We start from the raw sequence: 25,746 nt of genomic DNA, 5'->3' as shown, positions 1-25,746 counted from the left end.
CTCCTTTCCCACAGCCTATTCACAGTCTTTGTGATTTACTTCACGATTGCGCTGTAAAGTTTATATCATTTGATTTAACCTACACAACTCCTGTAGAGTTAAGGGGGGGATGTCTTTTGGTGGGGCTGGTTGTCTGTTTGTGAGGGGTTTGTTTCTTTCTTTTACGGATAACTGTGCTAGTGGAATAATAGCTCCTCTATCTCCCAACATCATCAAAGGAGTCAATGGAAGTTAGCGTCTCTACCCTGAAAGAATTGGTGATTCTCCCTTGTAATAAAATTAAGTATTTCATTTAAAATATGTAGTGATGATGATGTTTATGTAGACTCTATATTCAATCCAAACATAGTTATGCAAGAGGACTTTTCTAGTTTAGTGAAATACGAAAAATTATTCATAGTTAAACAATAAACATTTAATTAAACAGACTAATACTGACAAACATTCAATGAAATAGATAATTACACTTGTGAGATTAAATGGTAACATTCGTAAAACAAGTTTCTTCCAAAAGAAAAAATATTTTTCATTTGTATTTTATAAGAGAAAGTATAGAAAAGTGTTCACTGCAAACATATTGACAGTCACAAAGTCTGTGCTAATAATTTAGAAGACAGACAAACCCGAATGTGAAAGTTAGGTAATTAGTAATATCTTCACAAACAACTACAAAATGTTCTATACTTTCCCAAAAGAAATAGCCTCGGCCTACGCAAGCAGATCTCTGAAAATAATAAAAAAAATTAGTTAGCTGTGCATGGAAAGAAAATACAAAGAATGAACTGATCTTTGCCAGTGCAACAAGGAAAGCATTCAGAGCATGTATATATGAAGAACAGAGTGTATATGGAGAGAAAAGGATTACTCAAGACTATCATAAGAGACCTGGTGCTTGCATATTCATTATTTTTAAAGACATTGAATGACGCATTTCAGTCACAAAAGCACCTGAGCACTTGCTACAGAACATAAGTAAAGCTGTGGGGCCAAATCTTTACACAAATAGGTGCAGAGCAACCCAGAATAAAATCAGCCAGCGTTTACTTCACTACAAGTCATTGTTTAAGTCTGATCAGAGAATTGATCTGAAATGTCGATCTGGTATTACATTGGGAATCCATCCTGTTCTGTACTACTGCTGGATTCTACATGCTATGAGATTGATCCTATGACAGAACAGGGAAAACACAAGGATCGTACCTTGGGTTTCAACTCCCTTGAACAATTTCTCCAAACTACACAAGCTTAACCAATTTATATACGTCATGGTATATCTAAAATGCCAGGAATCAAGAGATGTATATACTGTTTGAACTCAAATACAAGAGTCTAATGCTGAATTGTGCAACTCTGTACATGCTAATCAATCTCCTTTCAGCTCGGTTAATTTTGATAAACCCAGGGTAAATGACAAGACCTTTTGCCCCCACATTTGTAGCTTTCCTCCACTCTTCCTTCTTCTTCACAGCCACACTATATCCTCTCAAATCAACACCCATTCTCCTGTCTCTCTCTCCCTCTACTAGGCTAACCATGATTGCCATGGATTTACTTCCACATTCTAATACTTTTTGCTTGCTCCACACGTATTCAACAACAGGTAAAATTTCACAATTCACTGATTACTTCCTGCTAGCTGAAATGCACCAGAACGAAGCAAAATATAGTCATCACTTTCTCAGTCCTTCTCTGAATGATTGTTGGAGCTGCTGCACACTGTGAGATCAATATGACCATGATATTGTATTACAAAACCCATGGCAAAAAACACGTAAATAGCCATCAAAAGAAAGGAAAAAGAATATAATATGAAATACAGCAGGTGAAAGTACAAATGAAAGGCTGAATACTTTTGTTTAGAATAAGAAGCAATGGAACTGGGAAAATGTCTAACCTGCTCCAGGTGAAACAGCACATTAGCTATATCAAGGACCCTTTCCACAGTCTTCTCTGGATCTGAGGAATCTTCAGTTCTGTTTGGTAAATCTTTGTAAAGTGCCATCTGCCACCTAATGGCGGGATCCTCAAGCTGCAGGAGAAAGATTTCACAGGTCACCAAGGCAAAATGTTCCAAACATAGGGTCAAACAGTTTAATTAGTACAGAAACTGCTTCAAAGGACAACAGAAGCACTTTATACGGCTAACCCACACCTTTACATGGCTAACCTATACAGTGTCCACTACATTGACTGGGAGAACAAAACTAAAGACTGATTTGTGCAATGTTTCTTGAGAGCTTCCAGAAGATTAAAAGTCTAATGATCATACAAAAATCAAATGATCATAGGCCAACACAAGCACTGGTACCAGCAATGAATATATTATCTGAGGAAAAGTAATGAATATGAGGTAGACAGACATAACTTTGTACAGTAACTTTCCAGCATTAAACCAAACAATAATATTGTTGCTCTACTAGCTGGGTTTATTTAGTTTTCAGTCATGGAAGTTAGTCATATTAGTCTTATTTATGTCAATTTTTTTTCATTTTAGTTTTTTTTCAATTGTTACAAAATCCTAAGTTTACTGATTATTAGTTAAAAAATGAAAAGTTAATTTATGAAAAATTAATTCAAGATGCATTTCCTTATTAACTTACAAATCATAAAGAACTGTATGAAGCAAAATGTTTTTTCTTATTTTTCTCTTTACACTTGATTTTTCCCATTTCACTGATCTGTGATTCTCTGTTTTACCATTAGCAATCTCTTTTTTTGGTTCATTTTTTCCTCCCAGCACTACTGTTAATCAACACTGATGCAACACATTTTGCAACCATTTTTTGTGCCAATGACGCTGAAGACAAATGCAGTGCCTAACGCATTTACTGAGAGCTGCGGCCAGTGATCATTCCCGATTGTGCAGTTTAGGCTTAAGTCACACTGGCCTGGATTCCTAGAGCATTTAGGAGCCTAGACCCTACAGATTCAAATAGGGCTTAAACCTTATTTTTCTAAAACTTGTTTGTGGATCCAGATTTCAATTTGTGCCTAAGATGAGACAATAAGCTAGTTCACCTCCACAAAACATCTAATGATACACAGTTTACTGAAGTTCCAGGAATGATTATACACTTACACAGTCGCTCAATAATAGCTTATTACAACCTGGAAAGCCACAATTGATAAGCATTTCTTCCACCTTTCGGCTTTTCCATTTCTTAACAACTGTCACATCCACAGTCTTTGTGTGAGCATTTGACTGGATCATCATGAATGGATAGTCCACAAAAGACTTTTTAATCACAGGTGGAGATGTCTTTTGATCTGAGGACTTCTCACATTCTATCAAAGTACAGCTTTTTTGTACAGGTGGTTTTCTAAGGGTATGAGTAGTTGACATTTCAAGGTGTGAATTAGCATAGCTGGAAGAAGATTTTGGTGACTTGAGCTTCATCCATGTCAAAATGAATGCAAGTTTCGTCATCAATTTCTTGAAATAAAAGGCTCGGTACTGAGTAACAGCATGCAGGCATGCAAGGAAAGGAAAGACAGAAACAGGGTGAAGACAAATGTAGACAAAGGTAGACAAATGCATGAAATAGATGCCACAACATTAATAGCTAAAGATTCAGAAGGATGATTCTCAAACAGTGCGGTTTTCCAAAAAGAAATCAAGATAAGTTCCATTTTAGTTCTAACATAAATGACAGAACGTGGTGTCTGTAAGACACAAAACTGGTTAGCAGAAAACACCTTTTGATGAAACCATATTCCTATAGTTGGAAGAAAACCAGTCTTTCCAAAAAGTGGTATTTTTCCTCTGTTTTGAAAGCCACCTTACACAAACATCATTTTAACTATACTACATATTAATTCATAACATTAAATAATAATTTAAATTTATAAGACCATTTGTCCTACATTCCTTTTATGACTGACTCAGACAAGAGAGAGTAGTGTATGCATATAGCACAATGGCATAATTTTTCTTAAGAAACATCATATTCAACTGTATCTGATGTGTACTTGTCTCAGTCATGATAGTGACTAAATACTAATAACAGCAGAGTATTACAGAATAAATTATATTGTACTTTGTAAATAACTATTGAATTTAACTTTATACGTTATACTTTTAAATAATTAAGTTATACTGAGGTTTAATGTGAATTCTAGACTGTCTCAGTGCTAAATGATTCATTGAAAGACATATTTCAAGCCACTGAGAACAAACTACTTAGCAATAGATAACAAATCGTAATACAGATAATAAATAGAATAATAAATTGAAGTTTTGAAGTCATAGAAATGCTGTATTTTGTCCATAGTTGAGTGACTACTTTTCACATACAGGTCAAAACCAGAGCTTTTCAAAGCTAGTAAATTAATATGTAGCTAGCTATAAAATAAAGCTAACTACAATAGCTATTTAGCTTTGTTAGCTATGTATTACATGGTTCCCTTTCAGAATATCATCTTCCACTGGGAATACATTTTACAATTAAGAAAATCCAAAGACACCACTGAAAAGTTTACAACTGGAAAATCTGCCAATGTTTACTTTGGATTAGGCAAGATTACTTCCTTCTTGATTATCAAGGCACCATGAAATTTCATCAATTCAGAAATTTAAAGGTACTTTTATTCTCATGTGTTATAAACAGATGAGGTGATATGTTGCTGAACAATAGCAAACTTTTAATTGAAGCAAAGGAAGTTTCTGAAGAGAAAGGACAGATCAAGGTATTAAGAAGTATCATTACTCCAAGGCAACAAAGCAGTAACGGACAAAAATGTCTTAATAGCAGTATGCAGAATGTAACCCTAAAGAAACAAACTAGAAACTGAAGTATTTAAAACAGGAGGACAAGTGCTAAAAAGCAGCATGAAATGCCAGACAAGACTTACAACTGCATGGCTCACAAAAAGACAATATACACATACAGAAAGTATCATAATAGAAATACCTATCTTCATTATTAAGAAAACGTTACTGAAGTTCACACACAAAATCACAACACATTTAAGATGTGTACATTCATGGCATGCACACTGCTTAAGTACGGCAGCTCATTAAGATCTTCATAAATGCTCTTTTCTTTCTAGTACTTTGCCTGTGTGGTTTCTTCTACTTCACAGTATATAACAATGCTGTATAAGTATTTCAAGCTTATTTTAGCATTTAACCTAATCCTTTGTTTTCAATGATAAACTTTTCTATTTGCAATCTCTATAATTTAAAGCTATCGGACTGTTATTTGTAATATTTTATGAAAAATGCCAAGTGTTAGCTTTGCAAAATCATTTATCTTTATGATTTTGTGAGCAGCGATATACAGAAAACATAAGATGGGAGAATATTAATTTTTAGATATTATTCAGGAAGAACCCTCCCATTACCAAGTCATCTATTTAACAAGCACAAGAAATACTAGTTAGTTTTTTCCTTGAGGTGAATAAAACCTGGGGCAGGGGGAGGAGGTAAAGGATGATCGTAAATAAAGTACCATTCATAAGTCTGATTCCATCTTCCTTCAATAGAGAAGAAACTTACACAATTTTATTACACTCCCATATTATGGCAGCTTCTTTGCCATTTTTTGAAGCATTAATAAAACAGTTCAACTACACTGGGCCAGTTCAGGACTTTTTCCCCTAGGGCTATTCATCTGGCACTAATTGGAATTTGATAACAAAACTCTACACTTTTTCCTGGCCTGAAAAACAGGAACAAAACTGTGGAGATTTTTCACTTCAGAGTGTATGCCAAAGTGCCAGCTCCCTTTTCCTTTACTTCAAACTGATACAAAGTACACTTTGCAGATTCTGTTCCAAATAACAGAAGGTAAGAGTTTATACAGTGATAGACCTTGCTTCCATCTCCAATTTCACATTAATGGTTTGGGTAGGCAGGGATTTGAAGGGCCACATGTTATTGTGTATAATGCATATATAAACACATTAAAAACTAACAATTAAAAATTGACATGAAAAGTTACTTGACAGAAGATAAAAATGGACTACAAGTTATCCTAACGAACCAAGGCAGGTTGTCATTACATGGCACCAACAAATGAATTCAAAGGAAGAAAACTCATGTTTAAAAACTGCATATAGATTACCTTGCCCTGGAGATGAAGATTACTGCGGATAGTATCGCGTACTTCATCATCAGTATCTTTCTGTAAACAAATTACAAATCATATACATTAGGAATAGAAGGCAATAAAGAAAAAATATTGTCCATATAGATGTCAAACTTAGGTTTAGTTCAGATGATGAATAAAACTAACAACATGGAAGATTGAGGAAAATCTCAGTGAAAATACATCTTCTTGTATCAGGCCAGTTAGCCATATCCAAACTCACAGGAACAAGTTCTGGATGGCATCATTCATATTTTTCCACAGCAACACACTAAATGCAATTCCGAATTTAAATTATTAGTATATACATATATACATACTTTAACCAAAGTTTGACCAAATGAAACCAATATCATGAACACAGAATTTTTTTCTTATCCTGCCAATGTAACAGAACACAGCCTTCTCTGATTCAATTTCTGTTTCTTTTGGAGATCTTTTATCTGTTATTTAGTTCAGCTGTCCAAAGGTCATATAACCAGCTAGGGTGTATAAAGTATCATAGCTTGAGAAAGGAGTATGTTCCAAATTACAATCACATCCTTGCACTGTAAGTTTACTCCTAGAAGAATCAATTCTAAAACAGTTTATACCTACAGAAATTCTTGCATTCACATGAAAGTGATCACAAGGATCTAGTTAGAATATTGGGCATAGAAGTTAGGAAACATCTTACTTGCATTTCCAAATTCAAGCTTCATAAAATATAGCTGATCATTTAGAAAATAACTATGTCCAAACTGAAATGTTTTATGCCCTGAAAATGAGAATAATATGCAGATTACTATCTACCATAGTCACCCATTGTGCCTTTATATAACAGAATTAGAGCCGTGATTATCTGTGTCATGCTGTAAGAATGAGCATGGGGGAAAATTTTCAAATTATTTCATTAGTAAAATATTTATAGCTTCTAGAAATGCATAAAGAGCACCTACCATGCTGAATCGATTTTTAGCCAGTGCAATGAGCTCTTGGTCTCCAGGAGCACAAATATTTAGGCCAATGGGAAGTAATCTCTTCAGTGCTGCCACAATGAGAGAGGTCTGCATAGAGTACCGGTCACCTTTTCTCTTCATCTTTTTCCTCTCCTGGTCAGAAACTGCTGCCTGCAGCATAAAGCAAAGAGGAAAATAATCCAATATTAAATAGAAGAATTGCACTAGTAACTTTGTACTTGTCTCTGGTTTGACAATTTCCTTACTATCTATACAGCTGCATGCCTATCCAATGGAACTGCCATTTTATCATTGCCAGTATTTTGCATTAGTATCTTAAAAGTCCACTGTGTCTCCCGTCTCCTTCTCCTCTGCAAAAAGGAAAATATAAAAATCTTTACACTACCTTGGACATCTTCGACTTGGTGTCACTGATAAGGAAAGACATGTTGTTGATTTCATTTTGTACCACAAAGTTCTGCTCTTCCCTTTTGAAATTCTGGAAATACATAGATGATCTCAGTCAAAAGCACTCATGATACATGAAAAACCTATCTAAACAAACCTTAAATAAAAATATAAATTAACCAAAAATTTGTAAAATCCACCAGATAAGACAAGGATAGAAAAAATTAATGTATGATCAATAATGGCCTTGAAATCCAGCTTTATTTACATCATATAGCTCAGAGGGTTGTGTGTCTTTTTTTTTTTTTCTCTCTAACACAGAAAAAATCCCAAGTTTCTCTGGCTAAGAATCAGCTATGATAAAAATCTCACTCCTCCTCTAATTCAATATAAAAATATTGTCTGCGTTTTCATTTACTAGTAAATCACCCATTCCACTTTTTTCCCATTATAAATCCCACTATATTTAGATACATAAGAAACTTTAAATGAGAGACTGAATTTGTGAATACACAAGTAATTTGATGATCCAATATCTATCTACTGTGCAACCAGCTTCTGTGTACAGCACATTTATAATAAATTTTAGAGTCAAATTCAAGCACAAGTACACAATTGAATTTATGGCAGAAAATACATTTAATATAGAAAATAGTCCATACAGAGATCTAATAACTGAACATATTTAGTTTCTTCTGGGGTTTTTTTTCTTCTTTTTCTTCCAGTATTCACATGAATCATGTTTTATTTTCATTTAAGCACTATCACTGATAGTGCCTGATTAGGTCTTAATGCAGACCCCTTGGTTCTGGCATATGATCCAGAGGAATCAGACTTGAGAACCGAGGGCAAATTTTACAGAAGCGGAATTAAGAAGAAATCTTTAACTGGTAAAATCTATGAAATATGAAACAGTATCATCTAGGGAAAAAAAATTTATATGGAGAATTTGTTGTAAGACATTTCTGTTACTTCCTTCCTCTTTGCACACTTACTGATTTTCCTTCATTCAATCCAGCTACATACCTGGGCTTAATAATTGAATTACATACCTTTAACTTTTATTAAAGAAATACAAATCCACACTGCAACTCAAATTAAGTGACTTTAAATAGGGCTGCATATTTTCTTCAGGAAATCCTAGTTCCGCTAGTCCTGTTGAGGTCCTTTCCACATTATTTTTATCATAACTCTGCCTAGAGGCTCAAGCAGAAAGGCTGTACAATTTAGGAAAATGGACTTTAATGAGACAACTACTACTAATCTAGTAGGCATACATCCTTGTTCTAAAAAGGCTGTTGGGGTGAAAAATAACTGATTGGGGGTAAAAAAAAAGGTAAGGGCACAGACCTCAATGAGCTTAATATATTAAAAACAAAACAAAATAGAATTTATACAAAAAATCTGCAATCAGTGTTACAATGCTATAAAATACCCATCAGGTCCCTTAGCTACTCAAGCATTTCAAAAGTGTCAGAAAATTGAAAGTCCTTAATACCTTCCCATCTGCAGTTTCACTTCAGTCATTAAACGTGTTTTCCAAAATACAACCACTAAATAATAATTGATCTGCCTACTAAGAAACCTAATTAAAACAAGTATTTACCAAGGAATTACTTACATGAGACTTTGACCAGTAAATGAAGACCTCAGCCACCATGCGGAACAATTCTTCCGCTTCAGCGTCGGGCTCTTTCAGCCATTTTGCCCTAAAATTTGGTAGAAGGGTGGAAATGTGGATGATCCTCACTGGCTTTATGCTTTGAAATCAGTTTTCAACATTTGACAAGGATACAAGCGAACAAAACCAAGCCTGCATGCTTTTAATCCTTTCTGGTAGCAGTGGCTTTTTGACGTCCTATTTCAAAAACCTTAAAATCTTTTTTACGTTAATCCTAGGTCTAATCCAACAGATTTGGATTGCACCTTCTTTTCAGTTTTCTTCCAAAAAAGACCCCAGCTCCTCCTAAAAGTCATAAAGTATCAGCTTGAGCAACTTCAAGATTGGCAGGCTGAGTAAAAGCTATTTGAATTCAGTGCTAGGCACATCAAGGATAAGAGACGGTATCAATAAACGGGAAGATTTTACAAGATTCATAGACCTATCCCTCTCCACCTACCTGTTATAGTCCACAAATCTAATCAACAAAGGGTAGAAGGCATAGAGGTCCCGTGCCAAAGTGGTGAACTCATCTAGGATGAGCAGTTCAGCCTCCGACATGTCACCTCTGCCTTCTGCTCTTAGATGTTCTTCATCCGATACAACCACTGCTGCTTTTTTCTTTAGCTTATCCATCAGTGGCAGGAAGTGTGTCTTTAAGAGCTGTGGCTTCGCTTTGCTTATGATGGGCTGGGAAAACACTATTTAAGGCAATGAATATTGTAATATATGCCTAGCCGCAAAATATAAACACAAACTTTTACCGTTCCCCTCTTTCTTGGATCTTATTGCTAGGCAAGAGAGTAAAATCCTGTCCCCACTGAAATCAGCAGAAGTTTTGCCAAGAATTAAATGTGGTCAGGATTTTACATAGTCAATTCACTTTGTCACTATGAGGGCAGAAATTACAACTTGACAGACTAAGCTTGCAAGATCATAAAACTTGAAATGTCTCCCTACTTGCATTCTGTCAACATATTGGTATTTGACAATTTTATTGAATAATGTAGAAGCTGGTGTGTATGGGTAGATAGCTACATAGCACACACAAGTTTTCTCAGCCACTGGCTTCTCTTTTGAACCTTGCTTTTGAGCTTCAGCAAAGTAGAACTGGAAAGCATGCTCTAGTTATTTGCAAACCTACTAAAACAGCTTGCCTGTATTTCTTATGCACATTAAGACACTGGAAGGCTTGTGTGTAGACAGAAATGAGACTGATTCAACCATCCATCAAACAGCCATTTGAGACTTGTTAGCACAAGCGTTTTGCAAATCTGCTCATAAAAATGAATATGTAAATTAGCACTTCACCTGGGCCCATTAGTGCAAAACCATTTGTAACATACCCTTTATATTACAAAGAATTTTAGGCAGTTACCGCTTATCCTTAGAGTGCATTACATTACTAAACCTCAAAAGACTAGCAATACAGACTGCTACCATGAATGAAATTACTACTAAAATAAGTACTGAAAAGTCATAAGAAAGCCTGTTTGAAAAACTGAATTCACAACACTGAAGTGACCTTTCCTTACAGATTGTAATGTTGAGAAATAAACTTCTTAAAAATAATTTTTCAGGTGTTATCACAATGAAGTTAATATAAGGATTAATAAAATGACATATGCATTTCCACATTTCATTGTAATAGAAATGTTAGATATACAGCTTCAAAACAATATTTTAAGGATCCAGCACTCATACAGAATAGCAAGGAACTGTGTAATGCCTCCAAATGGAAACTTGTTATATAATGAAAATGGGCTAAATAACTATAGTCCTTTAATTCAATATGCTGCAAAATGTATATGAGCATACTCTGGGGAAAAAGAAATAGTCTAATGTACTTCTTATATTACTTATTAAGAGATTGAAACATACTGCTTACACCGCTCTTAATACTTAATTTTTCTGGTTCATCAAGATCTGTATTGTTTAGAATCATAAAAATATGAGTGTTGTTCTACTCCAGCTTTAGCAGGGAATATATAGAGTAATTCAGAGTGTGTGTATATATATTGACACATTCTGAATATATGCACACATGCTTGTTTCTTTATTTATTAATTTATTTTTACATCTTACCTGCTAATCTCTTCATCCAGGCTCCTTCATCAATACCAAGGTTGTTATAGATGATTTTCAATATGTTACCCAACAGAGTGTTCATGTGCTCTGATGTCAAGGCTGTGCAACACATTTCAGCCTTGTCAGGGTTGTTTTCTGGCCCGTGCTCCCACCAGTGTGACATGTAACTACATAGCATAGGCAATATTACTTCCATGATATGTGGCATTTGTGTGTAACGAATACCAGACTCTGCCAGTTCCACAATTTCTTCCATTAGCTTCATCAAAGAAGGAATATTTGGGCAAACCTCTTCTACACTAGTAGGCAAATTGAGAACTATTAAAAAAAAACACAAAACAATAAACTAAGTCATAGAGGGAAAATAATTCTTTTCAATTGCTATTCCACACAACTTTTGTTTTCTATTTACATTTATGCCCTTCTGATCCCAGGGAAAAAAAAAACCACACACAACAATAAATAACAGGTACTTGCATACCATTGGGCAATAAACTGTTTATATATAAGCTTCAATAATAAAACTTTCTATAATAAAAATAATTCCTATATGGAAGCTTCAACAATGTAATTATTACACAATGGATTCAGAGAAATCAGATGCAGTTTGCTATATACAAAATAAAGCTTAAATTTCTGAATTTCTTCCAACATAAGCTTTGCAGTTGAGGAAACAAATTGATACAATGAAACATCTCTCCACAACACATCAGATGATACCTGGAATATTAATAGAAGAAAAAAAAAAAAAAAATCATTGCCTGACATTATAGTAAGTAGAGCAGAATCTGAGAAAATGACTTCTGGAGGTCAAGCTCTGACTGTAAATATTTATTTTTCAAGTTATTGACTTATCAGTTCCTTCCTCTGAAAAGGCACTGCAGTTGCCTTTATTTTTGGAGGCAGTTTTTTTCATCTACAAATAAATATCTGTAAGTACAACTATTAGCTCTTCAATGTCTAACATCCTGACGTACACATACATATATAAAAACATAGACATCTATATATTGAAAATTTAGCTTGCAGTTTGTGAATTGAAATGTTTGTACCAACATAGTCTAAGGCTAGTCTTTTTCCAAAAACAGTCTCTTCTCCTATTTAGGACTAAATACATTGCAGGGTCTCCTTTAAGCTTAATGCAATTTTGGAAAATTCAAATTTCTGTTAAAAATCAATGAAAAAACAGCTAATTGTCTTTCTAGATGTATTAAAATAGCTGGAATATATATGGTAAGTATGACTGTTGACATTTTCAACATAAGATACTATAGCTCTCAAGAATAAATCTGGTATGCTCCCTTTTTTAAAAATAAAGGTGAAGTTATAAAATGGATGCCATTATAAACTGGGATACTATACACAGTCATCTATACATATCTGTGATATAATTCATACTCAGCATATGTGCAGAGTTTGTACAGTTCTACCGTAACTTCTATTTACTGTAGGAACAAGGACCTTATTCAACAGCTATGTTTTAGCATAAGAAACATCAAGAGCTTCAGAATGGAACAAAAAGGTATATGCAAAATAAACATACATAATGTTACTGGAAAGTATCTGCACTGTCTTGTATTTCAAACAAAGAAAAAACAATTTACATACTACTCTGCGGTGTGTTAACTTTCTAAGGGTATATTATGTACTTAATGCAGGCAAAGGTATTTTGCTTTCAATTTCAAGTACGTTTTAAGGGACCTAATATTGCATATGAAAACTGAAGAACTACAGTTACTGATTAGAATACATAATTTTATCATCAAACATATAATATCGGAGATACTAAAAATGTGCTAAGCCCCTTCATGGTATCTCAAAATTAAAACAAGGGTATATTTAGAAACATAAAATAATTGGTTTTACCAGAATTAACCCATTGATTTAGGAAAGAAACACAATCAAGAGAGTACAAGAAAATTCTTGCACTATAAAATATATGCAAAAAATTCATGTATTAAGGCAAGTGGCATTTATAGTGAAATTGTGTTTTCATAACCATCATGTAAGTTTCTGGAAATACCTGCTCTGTCTCTCGCATTCTTGGTATTGTAAATTGAGTAGATATTATGTTTGTTCAAATGAGTTTCCAAAAAAGCCACTGGAAAGGCACCTGAGAAAGCGGCCAAGCATTCTCCTAGTGCTGATCGTTGCCTGTGAATTAACAAACATCATTAAGTATACACATCTTTGATGATGACTACACCTCAGGGTAGTTGTATACCAGTCTTTCTTTGATGAGTTGATCTCAAAGAGATAAACCACTACATTATTAGGATCATCAAGACAACAGGTAATAGCAACCCTCTGCCAATATATGAATTAAATGTTAAGACATAAAATGTCAAAGGTGGCTTACTTAGCTGAGAGCAAATGAGGAACATGCAGGGAAAACCCAAAGTCATCACAACAATGCCTTCTGTTCTATTACTTTCCCCTCAGATTTAATGCCTTTCTAATCTCTGCCATTAAGAAAAAGCTACTGAATAGACCAAGTGACCAAAAACAACTGTCACAAAAGTGACCAAATACAACATTCAGGTGACATAATTTCCTTTTTCTGAGAAACAGTAATAATCAGACCTTGGTCTAGCATGAAAGTCAAGTTCTTCAGAGAGTGGAAAATTGTTTCTACTTATCACTAACTCCAAAATTTTTACACAAAAACATTGCTCTAATATCTTCAAATGTATGACAAAATTTATTTTATAATCAAAATTCCCTAAGTGTGTCAAAATTGTAAAAAGCCTGTCTCTAGGAAAAAGTGAAGTGTCACTTCACTTATGTCCTTCAGGGGACATTTAAAACTATTCTTTCTGCTTCTCAATTCAGTTGATCAGAGCAGATTTTAGATGTGTGAGAAATCCTTAGCTGCTGAAGCTGAACCACACAGATGACAGAAATCCAGGAGTCCCATGAACTTCCAAGTCTTCCAAATTAATCTTGTGATTTAAGAAGATTCATATTCAGTCTATAGTTTATCTCATTTTAGGACCTTGCATTCTTTCTAGATCCAACTCATTAAATTTGAATTTGTTAAACATAACTTTATTCCCATTATTATTTATCCTGTTTGCTCCTTCTTTCTTTTTTTTCCTTTTCATTAGGTTTTCATAAGCAAAACATACATCCATCATGCACACCTACAAAGAGCCTGTTACTGGCTTTTCACTTGTGATAATGGTTGTAGACAACCATACACAGAAATATGACTTACACTGACATATTTAGTCTTAACTATAAACCCCACATAATTTATTTGCTAAATACCAAAACCAATTAATTTTTTATATCCCTTATGAAATTAATGAGACCTGGTTTTGCACAGATGAGTGTGTTGTTATTTATAAAGATTGGTCCCTACCTTTCTTCATAATGTTTCCTATGATACTGCCACCAAGTAAGTAAGGGTATGTCATGGGGCTGGTCTGGAGTTACACACAGGTTGATTTGCTAGACAGTGTACAGATATACAAACTTCCTACATTGCTGCTGCCAATATCTGAAGTATATGAGTTCTGTTTAGCCTTTCCTCAGAACAGTGTTAGTCACTGTAGGGTAACTATTCAGTTTTAAGAACGGAATTATCTAGCTACCTCTACTTTTTGTCCAAATATGGTTTACACAGACCAAATGTAACTTGGAGGGAGATTAGCAGATACACAGATGCACAAAAAAGCAATTATGAAACCTCATTTCTCTGGGTAATTAGGCTAGAAAAGAAGTAGCATTGTACCAGTGACAAATTAAATTAAATTTAAGCTAATGAGAAAGAAATATACATCACAATTAAACAATGTATAAGGAAGAATTGTAACAACAGCTGAGCTGAATGACATATTTTTACAATACCCCAGTTGAACCTCAAATCAAGTTATATTTATTGTAAAGCCAGATGATTTTTTTTTATTAACAAATATATTTTCACAAACTTATAATGCAACTTTTTATGTGTATTATCATAAAAGCAGCTGCATTCCACTTAACATCTGAGCACCTTTTTTCTCTCAAGATATCTTTCCAACAACAATGTCTTTCTATATTAATTTCTGGACTGCATATTAATGAAGCTGAATATAAACACAAATATTAAAAATAGAGGAAGACTTTTTCTTCTCACCGTTCTACATAGATACTCTTGCTGGTTCCCAGAGCATATAAACTGGCCAATATTCTGTAACAGGAAACCTGAACATCTTCCACTACAGAGAAGAAGAAAATGACAGTTATAAAGACATTTTCCTTTGCGATACATTTCTGTAGACTTAAAATAAACTTCTTTTGACAATAACTGAATTAATAATTTTAAGCTATCAAAGGCAATCCACAGAAATCACCCTCTTAATACAAAAAGTCTTCTGGCCACTGAATGCCAGTTTTTACTCAAAATTTCCATTTCCTTCAATACCTAGTTACTAGCTAAGACAAAACATGTTTCACTAGTGCACTAACTTTCTGAAATAATGGCATACTAACTCTTTACGGATAATACCTAATTGCATAATCTGAGAATATATTAATTTAGTAGCTAGTGAGTCTCTTCTAGTTTGTCTGTAGCACTTAAGGTTTCATGACAAATCAAATAAAGTTCTGAAAGTAAAAACAATTATTAGGGAACAAATTGATTTACAAACGTAACACCACTGTATAAAATACATTACAAAAGAAAGGCAATCCTGTTAAGCAGATATTTTATTCTGTTTGTATTTTGTAAAATTTAGACACAGACACCAGTCTGTGGCATGGACTTAATTTACACTTCAGACTGACAAAGGATTAAAAAAATAAATAATTCTTTAGTCCTTATGAATACTTATCCAAAGCATGTTTTGAAATTATCAGATGTTTCAGTCACAAAAATGTGAGAATAATGTTAACATCTGTTTGAAAAAATGCTTTTCCAATGTAATTGCAGCAATAGCGTTAACAACAGTTAAGTACCATCAAGAAGGACAATGCTCCCATTCTGTCCATATATATTTTTTTTCTGGTCACTCCCACAGTGCTAATACCTTCCCCCAATATGCAATGAAATGTTGGGAGTAAAATAGAACTAAGATTTAATGGGCTGGGAGAGCCTACGAGATGCAAAGCTGCACAGCCTGGCTTTTCACTGTACCATGATTTTAGTTCAGATCATCTTGGAGTTGAGTATTTTTAGGTACTAAGAGTAACCTGAGGTACACTGACCAACCGTTGTACATGAACACACCATGAGTATGCTGTACATATAGTAATACTGTTAGGTACAAGCACCAGGTCAAGATGCTTGTCATCAGAGTAGTACAAATAAGATAATCTTATTCTTAACAAGATGTAAAGAGAAGTTCTGTATAAGAAAAATTAGCCTTTCCAGCTATGCTCTAGACAAAATAAATAGGCATAATTTAATTTAATTATTCCTTCTCAGTTCGTGAATTTTAAATTGGGTGTTTGACACCAGTGTGATGTATGTAGAATAGCTGGTTAAGAATAACAACTTAAGTAATAAAGTATCAAAGGCTAATTTTTAAGTGCCAAACATGGAATACCAGAGATCAAAAATTATACAAGGCATGAACATGTTGGTGCCAGAAAAAGTGGTTTATTATGAACAAGTGATGTATGTGAACCCCCCCAGATGACTTTTTCTGGATACTGTCAGAGACTCCTAAATTTTACAGGAATAATTTAATGAGAAAAGTGGATGTTTAGATTTAATCACATTCAAATCCATCAATACAACTCCAGATTTTCAAAAACAGTTCTCTTAATGCTATTTTAAATAATACTTTTCCAGATTCTAAAAAAAGAAAAAAAAATATAATTTGATAGTCTTTTCTTACAGGTCTTTCTCTCAGTTATTTCTGTAACTGAGTTAGCTACACAGAGCAGATTGCCTCTTTTAGTGCAGTCTGGACAGCAGAATCCCCGTGGAGTTCCAAAAATATATAAAATCAAAGTTTTGTGCTGCAGACTGCAAAATTTTGTCTTGCAGAGACTGTGTTGGATAAAATAAAGGACACCGAATCTGCCATAATCAGAATCTCTACAGAAATCTCATATACAGAGTCTCATACACATTCCCTTCTGCCTGAATTCTTCAGGAGCTCCTTCAACTTTTCCTTAGGATCTAAGATATATCTAGCCAAAACCCCGCTAAGTGAAACTGAGTCAAGGTGCATGTACGATGCAATAACATCATTCTCACAGTATAACCTTATTTATAGACAGAGCAAACACAAATTAACCTATACAAGGTAACCTTTAACATAAGCAGAAAGTCACAGTAAATCTATGGTAAAGTTAGAAACAAAATCAAGCCTTCTGACTGTCTAATGGCAGCCGCATCTGCTTTAATTTTTATACAAAGGCCACTAAAACCTTTAGTGGTTTTGCAGACTGTTCTAGGTAAATTACAGCAAATGTTTGATTAAACCAACAACAATTTTGTCAAAATGACATAGGATTTGTCCTTCTCTAACAGCACTGAGAGTCTAGTAATGCTTACTACATGACACTACAGATATTTTAGCAGCATGGCACTTCTAAATAATACATACATATCAAATCTTCCCCAAACTGGTGCTGTCCAATATGCTCAAATAATGAAGATAGCACCGGCAGGAGAGCAACTGTGGTATAATTAATGATTTGTGTAACTCCCTTTGGCTGGTTTCTGCTGTGTGTAAACTGGCCTTGCTTAAGATTTTCCATTGTTTTCTCCAGATCCTCAGCAGCATTGTCCAAAAATGCTCTCAGTGCCATCTTAACAGATTCCAGACCAGTTTTCATCACAGTCCTGTGTACAGAACGCAAAAAGAATGAAAAAGAATACTCTATTAGACAAGCATGGAGTAAAGCCTAGTCTTGGCTTGTATGAAAAAGATAATAAAGCTCTGAAGAAAAATATTTCCTCTTTTGATATTGTAAAATCTTCTCATAGCAGAACAACCTACTGAAAAAATTTTCACAGGTGTCCTGCAGAACACAAGGATACTTTATCTGGTTTCCCACTGAGAACATAAAGTCCTTTTAGATTGATAAATTAAGTATAAATTCACTTGCCTTCAGAGGGAAAAAATCTACCAAGCAAAAAAGAAGAAAGAGTAAGCCTGCAATTTTTGACTCTCAGAAGAGAACAACTCTCTCAAGTTAGAACTCAGAAAGTCTTTCCAACCATGACAGTCATATTTATGCCTCCAGAATAAGGGCATTAAAAAAATTAATGCATTGATTACATAACTATAACACCATAACCAGTTACGTAATGATACAATCCAGGAGAAATATTACCTTATTTGTTTTAATTAGCTCAATTACAGAGATCCTTTGTTTAAGGAAAGCATCCCTTCAGGTATGTGTGAAATAAATTCTTTTGGAAATTGAGTAACAGTCCAGTTTGTTTGTTTGTTTGTTTTACAGACTGAATATATACAGTTTCAATGCCAATATTTTCAAACTTTCATGTAACCTCCATGAATCCCTAATCCCTGCCTGGAGCTATTTTTACATATCTACCAAGAAATGAATTGGTGACCTCTACCTGTACCATACTAATTGACCATGATAATGACTCTACTCCATAGCAAATGGAGTAAAATTTGAAAACGGAGTAAAATTTAAATGGAGTAGAATTTGTTCACTTAAGCCATTGAGAAGATATTGAGAAAAAGAGCTATCGGTATGTAATCCAGTCAATTCTTTGAGAGCAAATGCAAAGTGAAAAAATTACCATAAATTACCATGGAAGTAGTTTAAACTATCATGTTTTGTTTCACAACTGCAAAGACCTAAAAGTCAACTATCAGCACAGATAGTTGACTGTACAGTTAATGAAAAGCAACACATTACCTGACAATATTTCAAGACTGTCTCATCCATAAACCTCAGAACGGCTCAAGCAGCTCAATTTAACTTAGAAGTACCACTGAATTCCATGTAAAGGGTTTTATTTGTTCAAATTAGAACCCAGATTAACTTTGAAACTAAAACACTCTACGAGACAGATGTACTGTACTCCACGTGTATTTAATTCCTGAATTTTTTCATTAAACAGTATAAGCAAAAGAATAAAATATTTCTAATGTTATTGTGGTTTTGGGATGGTCACACGATTAATACCAGATGAACTAACAGCTAGCAGTTCCTGGACACCATTGACCCGAACTGAAGTTGAACGTGTAACCTACAAATACTGTCTTGCCAACTCCCAGTAATTAACCTACTTCACAATGGGGATTCATTTCAGTCGTGTAAGTTCTTGAGTTTTGAAATTCTGTAGCCTTACACAGGTAGCGCAGATCTGACTGCACATTATTTTCTTGAGTGATTTTATTCGTACTTTAGAAAATATATTCAGTATTACCTCGCATCCAAGGTCTGTCCAAGTATGTGAAGACAGTTGACTATTGATGTTGCATCATTTCCTAAACAGGGAGGAAAATTATCCACCAATTATGCTGAGCATACTGTGTAGCATTCCTACACTTTGCTAACTGTATCTCTGATTTTAATGAAGGAGTAAATGACATAGCAGAAGAGCAACTGAACTTCTGCATAATTTTAACATTCAAGTTAAAAAAACATGCAGTTTGTTGTCTTAGCCTTGTTTACACAAATGCAGTAACTAGAGGCAGTAAAGCATCTCTCAACAAATAGCTGAGGCAGTCAAGATGAAAGCACTTAAATGTGGGGTTAATTAGAGCTGCAGTGTATTGTCTAGTTTTCATTTAAGTTCTATAAATTTTGCTTGAATTCATTCAGGTTTATCTGAACATTTACCTTCCCCCTCTCAGTAACATAAAAGCTGTTAACTTTTGCAAGCTGCTATTGCAGGAAGAGAACATTTATATAAAATGTCATCAAAAGGGTTATCTCCCTACTGTTACCAAGAGGCTGCAGCCATTTATACCAGCATCACATGTGGCCCACGTGAGTTATAGCCTCTGACATAATGTGCATCTCCCATAATAAATTATTTTTTTCACACATACTTCTGTATGTAAAAAGAGAACTTTCACACAACATGTCTTGTATGCATATGTACATCCCAAGATGTTGCCATGTATAAGCCACCTCTAAGTTCACTTTTTAAATCCAGGACAGATTTGGGCTACACAAATTTGACCCATAGCTTAATAGATTTTTTTTTTTTTAAATATCTCTGCAAAAATGAAAATGGCTTTTCTAGCTTCTCTACATACTTAAAGTTTCTCAATTAAAAAAGAAAGTAGGAAATAAATTGAAAGTTTAACATAAAATAGATTTCTGAAAATACTGTCATCTACATACAGTGTACTATACTGTCTCACTGGTGATTATTTCACTTTAAAATACAGGCAAACATACAACTAAAATTAGTAACCATTTCAGTGAAACAGAGATCTAAAAAGATAAAATCGCAAGGAAGGAGTGGGAGGTTTATTGCAGCGCTGAGAATGTTGTTCTATGCTACCAAATTAGGAGGTATTGTTGTGGTGTTCATCCACAGTAGATTAAACAGACCCGAACCACAGCTTCCATGGCTGCCCCTGGCGAGGCAGCCCCACTCTCTTTGCACTGGCGGTCATGCAATGATACAGCAAGCAGATGAGAAAGCTGAGGTGGCCTAAAAAAAATCCTACCAACCAAAACACCCTAAAAGATTAAGTTTTTTGTCAGCTCCTATTTTTTTCCTTACTATTTTACTGCTCTGGTGATATGAATGTCAGTTGCTGATGTTCTTCATCAGTGCAGGATGGTGCTAATGACAGCAGGGATGGAGGGAAGTACTCAGAGCAACCTGGACTTAGACTGTGGAATAGACTGTCATGAAATAGTATCTTAACATTCATTGTGCAGGTGTGTATACACTGCATGCTACAGTGCAGTACCTTAAAATGCCACAGCTAAAACTCCAAAAAAGTCCGTTTAAATTGAACGTTTCAAGAATCAGTTTGCTTCCAACATGAGGTCAGAAGTCAATTTCAGAAGGCCATCTTTTTTTAAACTGAGTTATGAAACCTAAAATGAGGGGTTTTCTAATGAAACCAGTATTATCACTATTGCCAATATATGTACTTTCATTAAATTAAAAATATTAACTAAAAATCTTCTTGGTTTTCAGAAGCCTGAAAACTAGATACAAAACACACTGATGTAGAAATGAATGTGCAGTATACAAAATTCCGCTACCTCGTGAAAGGGGAACAGGTGATAAGTACAATTCAATAGGATAAAAACTGAAACAAGAGCTGTTCCTTAAAGGAACTCTTCACAGAACTCAAAACAATAGAGGCTGGACATATGCAAATACTAAGCCACATGAGTCCAAGAGGTTTTAAGGCTAAAAGAATGCCAGGAGCTCGTAGAAATACTAGGTTGATGGCTGTATCACTGTTCAGCATGTATTACAAATGCAGTTGATCCCATGAACTGCGCAACTCAGTTTCTTTAATAATCTGAGGTGCAGTCCTACATATTTTAGAAAGCTGTATTATTATATCAGAAGGGAAGAACTGTTGCTGTATTGTGAAAGTGCTATGGATATTGATTCCAGGATGCCTCACCGGCAGGACACTTATAAATTCAGGATGTCATTAGGCAGAGATAGCCTTTTGTTTCTTTTTAGGAACTCCAATTAATTTCCCTAAGTTCCAAAAATGAGTGAGCAAAAAGCAAAACCACGCCTTTCTTACCTGATCTCTTACCCAGCCAATTTTTGCTTCAGGTTACATGGGTCTGTATTACCGATACGAAGATTTTTTTTTTAAAAATTACTTACATGCTTACATAGAAAGAATGCCTTACTGGAGATTTAAACAATATAAAAAGTGAATCAGACTAGTCATATAATCTTTTTTTTAAACTGAGAAAAATATAAATTCAAATGCTCAAGTCACCAAAATTATTCACTAAAAACTTTCAAATTCAGTCCACTAGTAATAATGAAAGTAAATCAATACAGTCTTACTGATGCACAGCTACAGCTCTCAAACAGGAAACTCTTGGGGTCCAAATCTACTTTCACAGTGTAAAGAAATAATAATTCCATACTGAATTACAATTCCATAATCTCAGTGACACTGTTAGATATCAAATGTGATTAACTGTTTAAGTTCACTCTGGAAGACTTGCATGTTTAATTTCCCAATTTATTAAGACTTCTACATACACCTTAAGCTACATGACTTTTAGTAATGACTTTCATACATGCAGCTGTACCTTCAGCAGTACCATTCAAATTCATGATAACATAAAACATCTATATAGCAAAACTATATAGCATTTCTCTATTTGTTATAGCAAACTCCGCACTATCCATACAAGTTATTATTGAGCAACTCTTGCTCATTCAAGATGCCTCAAAAATGCACAAATAACCTTCTAGGCCCCAGCCATGCTCAGAGGCTGTCCTCTTAAGTATTTTCCCCACTTCTACACAGGCCTTGTCTTTGCTGGAGTAAGTGCAATTCTTTTGATCAGGTTTTTTAACATGACCTAATTCACTGTCAAGGTAAGGCAAATTGTAAGGTGACTTTGACTTGAGTTAGTAGGTCCACAGTAAAAGACCATGCTCCAGAGTCTTTCAGTGACTTTGTCATAACTTATGGAAAAGCTACAGTACGCTTCTATTGTTGGCATAAAGATTTTTATTCTGTTCGTTACTGCACACTAGGAAAAGGGTTAAAAAACAAACTGTAGCCATAGTGAATACTCATCTGATCCCATCTGACTTATCTCCTTGTACCACTTGAACCCAGCCAAAGAACAGGAAAGAAGCAAGCTGAGATGTGGAATGGAAAAAATCTTTTCTTTAGTACTGAAGAAAGTTACATTTTTAATTTCAACTTGTTACTCATTGTAGAAAAAAAATCAGAAAAACAAATTCACACAATAACAAAAAAAGATGTGCAAAATTTTAATAGTATACCTGAGCTACTTCATTCTTTGAAGAAACAACCTAGGGTATAAAACAGAGCTTATGTGTACGCTTGTGACATACTCCACCCTTCAGAAAAAGCTGCAACAATGCCACACAGCTGCAGAAATAACTCCGTTCCTCCTATGATCTTTTGGCTTTACAGACAAATCCACTCAGCTCATGCCAAAACATATTTAAAAGTGATATCAGAAAATAACTTCTGATCTTTCAGCTTAATGGTTTTCAAAACGATCTGTAAGTTTTTTAAACATCACACTGCTGCAGCGAGTTCCTTCCCTTCAAATTGAATGAAATATGTAGGAATTGAGTTAGATGCATGTTATCTTAATCAAATTCTAATTCGCTAGATAATTACCCAATTAGGTATGTTCATGGATGCTGAAGTTTGCAATGCATCCATCATAGAAGTTATATATGCATACGATGTACTATTTCAACTATCCTATCATCATGGTGTAAGAAAAAATTGCAGAATAAATGACTGTGCCACACATTGCATATAATGTATACACTTGATACAGACTTCAAATTGACTTCAATTAAGTGATTTTCACATGGCATAAGACAAACACCGAGCTCCTGCTAGATTCACATAATACCAGAAAGATAGTACACATGCGTATGTGGAGTCAAGCACATCTGGGAATATTTAAGAATTCCACAGAACATAACTAAGCATTTCAGCCCACTACAATTTTCCTTAATGACCTTCCAATACATATGTGCAGTTCTGATTCTTTGTTTTTCCCAAATGATTTAGAATAAAATAACAAATTAGTAATTATAATTAACTCAGCAAAATTCTTTAGTAGGATAATGAAATCCAGATATTAGTTAAGACACACGGAAAACTAAAAGAAAAAACCCAAACTGATAACTACAAAAGCTTTTTATTCCATCTAAATTCTGTGATCTACCAGCCTAAACGATTAGTGGTCTGTGAAGACCATGCATTTCAGCCATGCAGCATGCAACAAAGCAGCACGTAACACAATGCAAAAACGGCAAAGAAAACCAAGTGATGGCCATGCTAGTATTTGTCAAGGGTCTTCTTACCAAACAGTGAAATCCTATGCCTGACAAGAACTCCAAGTTTGCAGAACAGGCTGAAGACAAAAGAAAAATAAAAGAGAAGAGAAGGGAAAAGGAAAAAATTTGGGGGGAGGGGGGACAAAGAAAAAATAACAGCTGATATATGAGCAGGAAAAGCAACATGATGTCACGCAGAAAGAATCAATTATCTGAGCAGAATGTGGGACAGAGTACTAAAGAAAGAGTTTTTAAGTGCATATCCTTAACAAACATGGTTAAATAAGCACATATTATAATTAAAGAAATAAAAAAAAATTAAAAGCAAAGCTAATTAATACAAAAGCGTCCTATATGATAACCCACAAGGAAATAACCATCAAAGCTTTAAGAAGTAAAATGTGGTCAGTGTGCTATTCAGGATACCACTGACAATTTGAAAACAAAAGGTAAGGAAATCAGATTAATTGAAGTGTTTGATAGCAAATGTTTAACTAGCCCAATTTGGATCTTGCAATCTTGAACACAGTGAGAATTTCTTTTCCAATACATTGTTTTTTAAACACACTTTCATGATAAATAGACTCTTACATGGTTAAAAACCAACAAAAATTGATATGATCAGTGATTTAGTTTCACATGTTTGAATTAATTGCTGTGTTGATGAGCAGTGCTCCAATGAAGAACGAAGTTTTGTGTTAATTTGTAGAAGCAGGAGCACACTGCCCTACGCAAGTTCACCTGGCCTCCAGATTTAGAAGGCACTAGCTCAATCTTCATGATCCAGTTCAGCCTGAGAATTTTCTCTGAGAGCAACCACAATTTTGGTGCTAATTTTTATGCTGCAAAACCCCTCATCTGCTATAAATGACATGAGCAATATCATGTCATTTTATTAGGCTATTTAATTATTATGCACACAGGCTAGTTATCAACCTCTGATTTAAAAGCAAAAGACACAATAAGCATGTCTGCACAGTTTATGGATGAGATCTGAACATGCTGTTCCATTGACAGACAAGAGCACGGTGCCAAATGGAAACATTTATGTCCAGAATCAGAACAGCCAGGTTAATGTGGTGTTGAATCCAGCTAATTAGCCAGTGTACAGTGATCCACTATAGCAACAGCAACTGCTCTGTTTTAGAGATAAGTCTGGTTGGTGCATGTTCAGGGATCTCTGTTCATTTTTTACTCCATGAGGCAGACATATACTATATATTCTTTTATAAGGATCTTGGTTCACACAGTCCAACAGGGAAAGCTGTACAGAAGCATGTTAACATCATATAAATCTTGTGTCCACTCTAACAAAGACATTAAATAGCTCATAATCTATCTTATTTTCTAACGTACAAATGTTACTCAACTGACTGTAGCATTCAGCAGACGCTATGTTTTCACAAAGTCAGACTGAACCGATTATCTCCAGTGTAATTACTTTAGTTTAAATAAATAAATTAAAATGTCCAAATGGCCAGTACTTAGACTGATGTCCAGAACTAACCTTATACAACTGCAGTAGTTAGATAGTCTAATGGATGAGAAATGCAAAAAGCCCAGTCCTGAAGAGGCTGGTTACAAATAAGATGGAATATAATGCCATCATACTTCAGGAAGAGATCTGAC

The 25,746-nt window shown here is 34.6% G+C and overlaps 1 protein-coding gene across 1 annotated transcript in view; it reads right to left on the bottom strand.

Moving 5' to 3' along the window:
* The window catches only part of RYR2 (ryanodine receptor 2), a gene marked incomplete at both ends in the record, with an annotated part of 428,112 nt that overhangs the window by 75,621 nt on the left and 326,745 nt on the right, over positions 1-25,746 (bottom strand). Inside the window, 12 exons of the mRNA XM_081998040.1 lie at positions 1,895-2,029; positions 6,066-6,125; positions 7,028-7,198; positions 7,434-7,526; positions 9,057-9,144; positions 9,556-9,796; positions 11,181-11,501; positions 13,207-13,337; positions 15,304-15,385; positions 17,726-17,964; positions 19,531-19,591; positions 24,145-24,194. Coding sequence (XP_081854166.1) covers positions 1,895-2,029; positions 6,066-6,125; positions 7,028-7,198; positions 7,434-7,526; positions 9,057-9,144; positions 9,556-9,796; positions 11,181-11,501; positions 13,207-13,337; positions 15,304-15,385; positions 17,726-17,964; positions 19,531-19,591; positions 24,145-24,194 — 1,672 coding nt within the window. The remainder of the gene's footprint in view (positions 1-1,894; positions 2,030-6,065; positions 6,126-7,027; positions 7,199-7,433; positions 7,527-9,056; positions 9,145-9,555; positions 9,797-11,180; positions 11,502-13,206; positions 13,338-15,303; positions 15,386-17,725; positions 17,965-19,530; positions 19,592-24,144; positions 24,195-25,746) is intronic.

Source organism: Phaethon aethereus (assembly GCF_964289735.1).
Source record: "Phaethon aethereus genome assembly, chromosome: 3".
Lineage (NCBI taxonomy): Eukaryota > Metazoa > Chordata > Aves > Phaethontiformes > Phaethontidae > Phaethon > Phaethon aethereus.
This window is presented reverse-complemented; position numbering and strand designations above follow the sequence as displayed.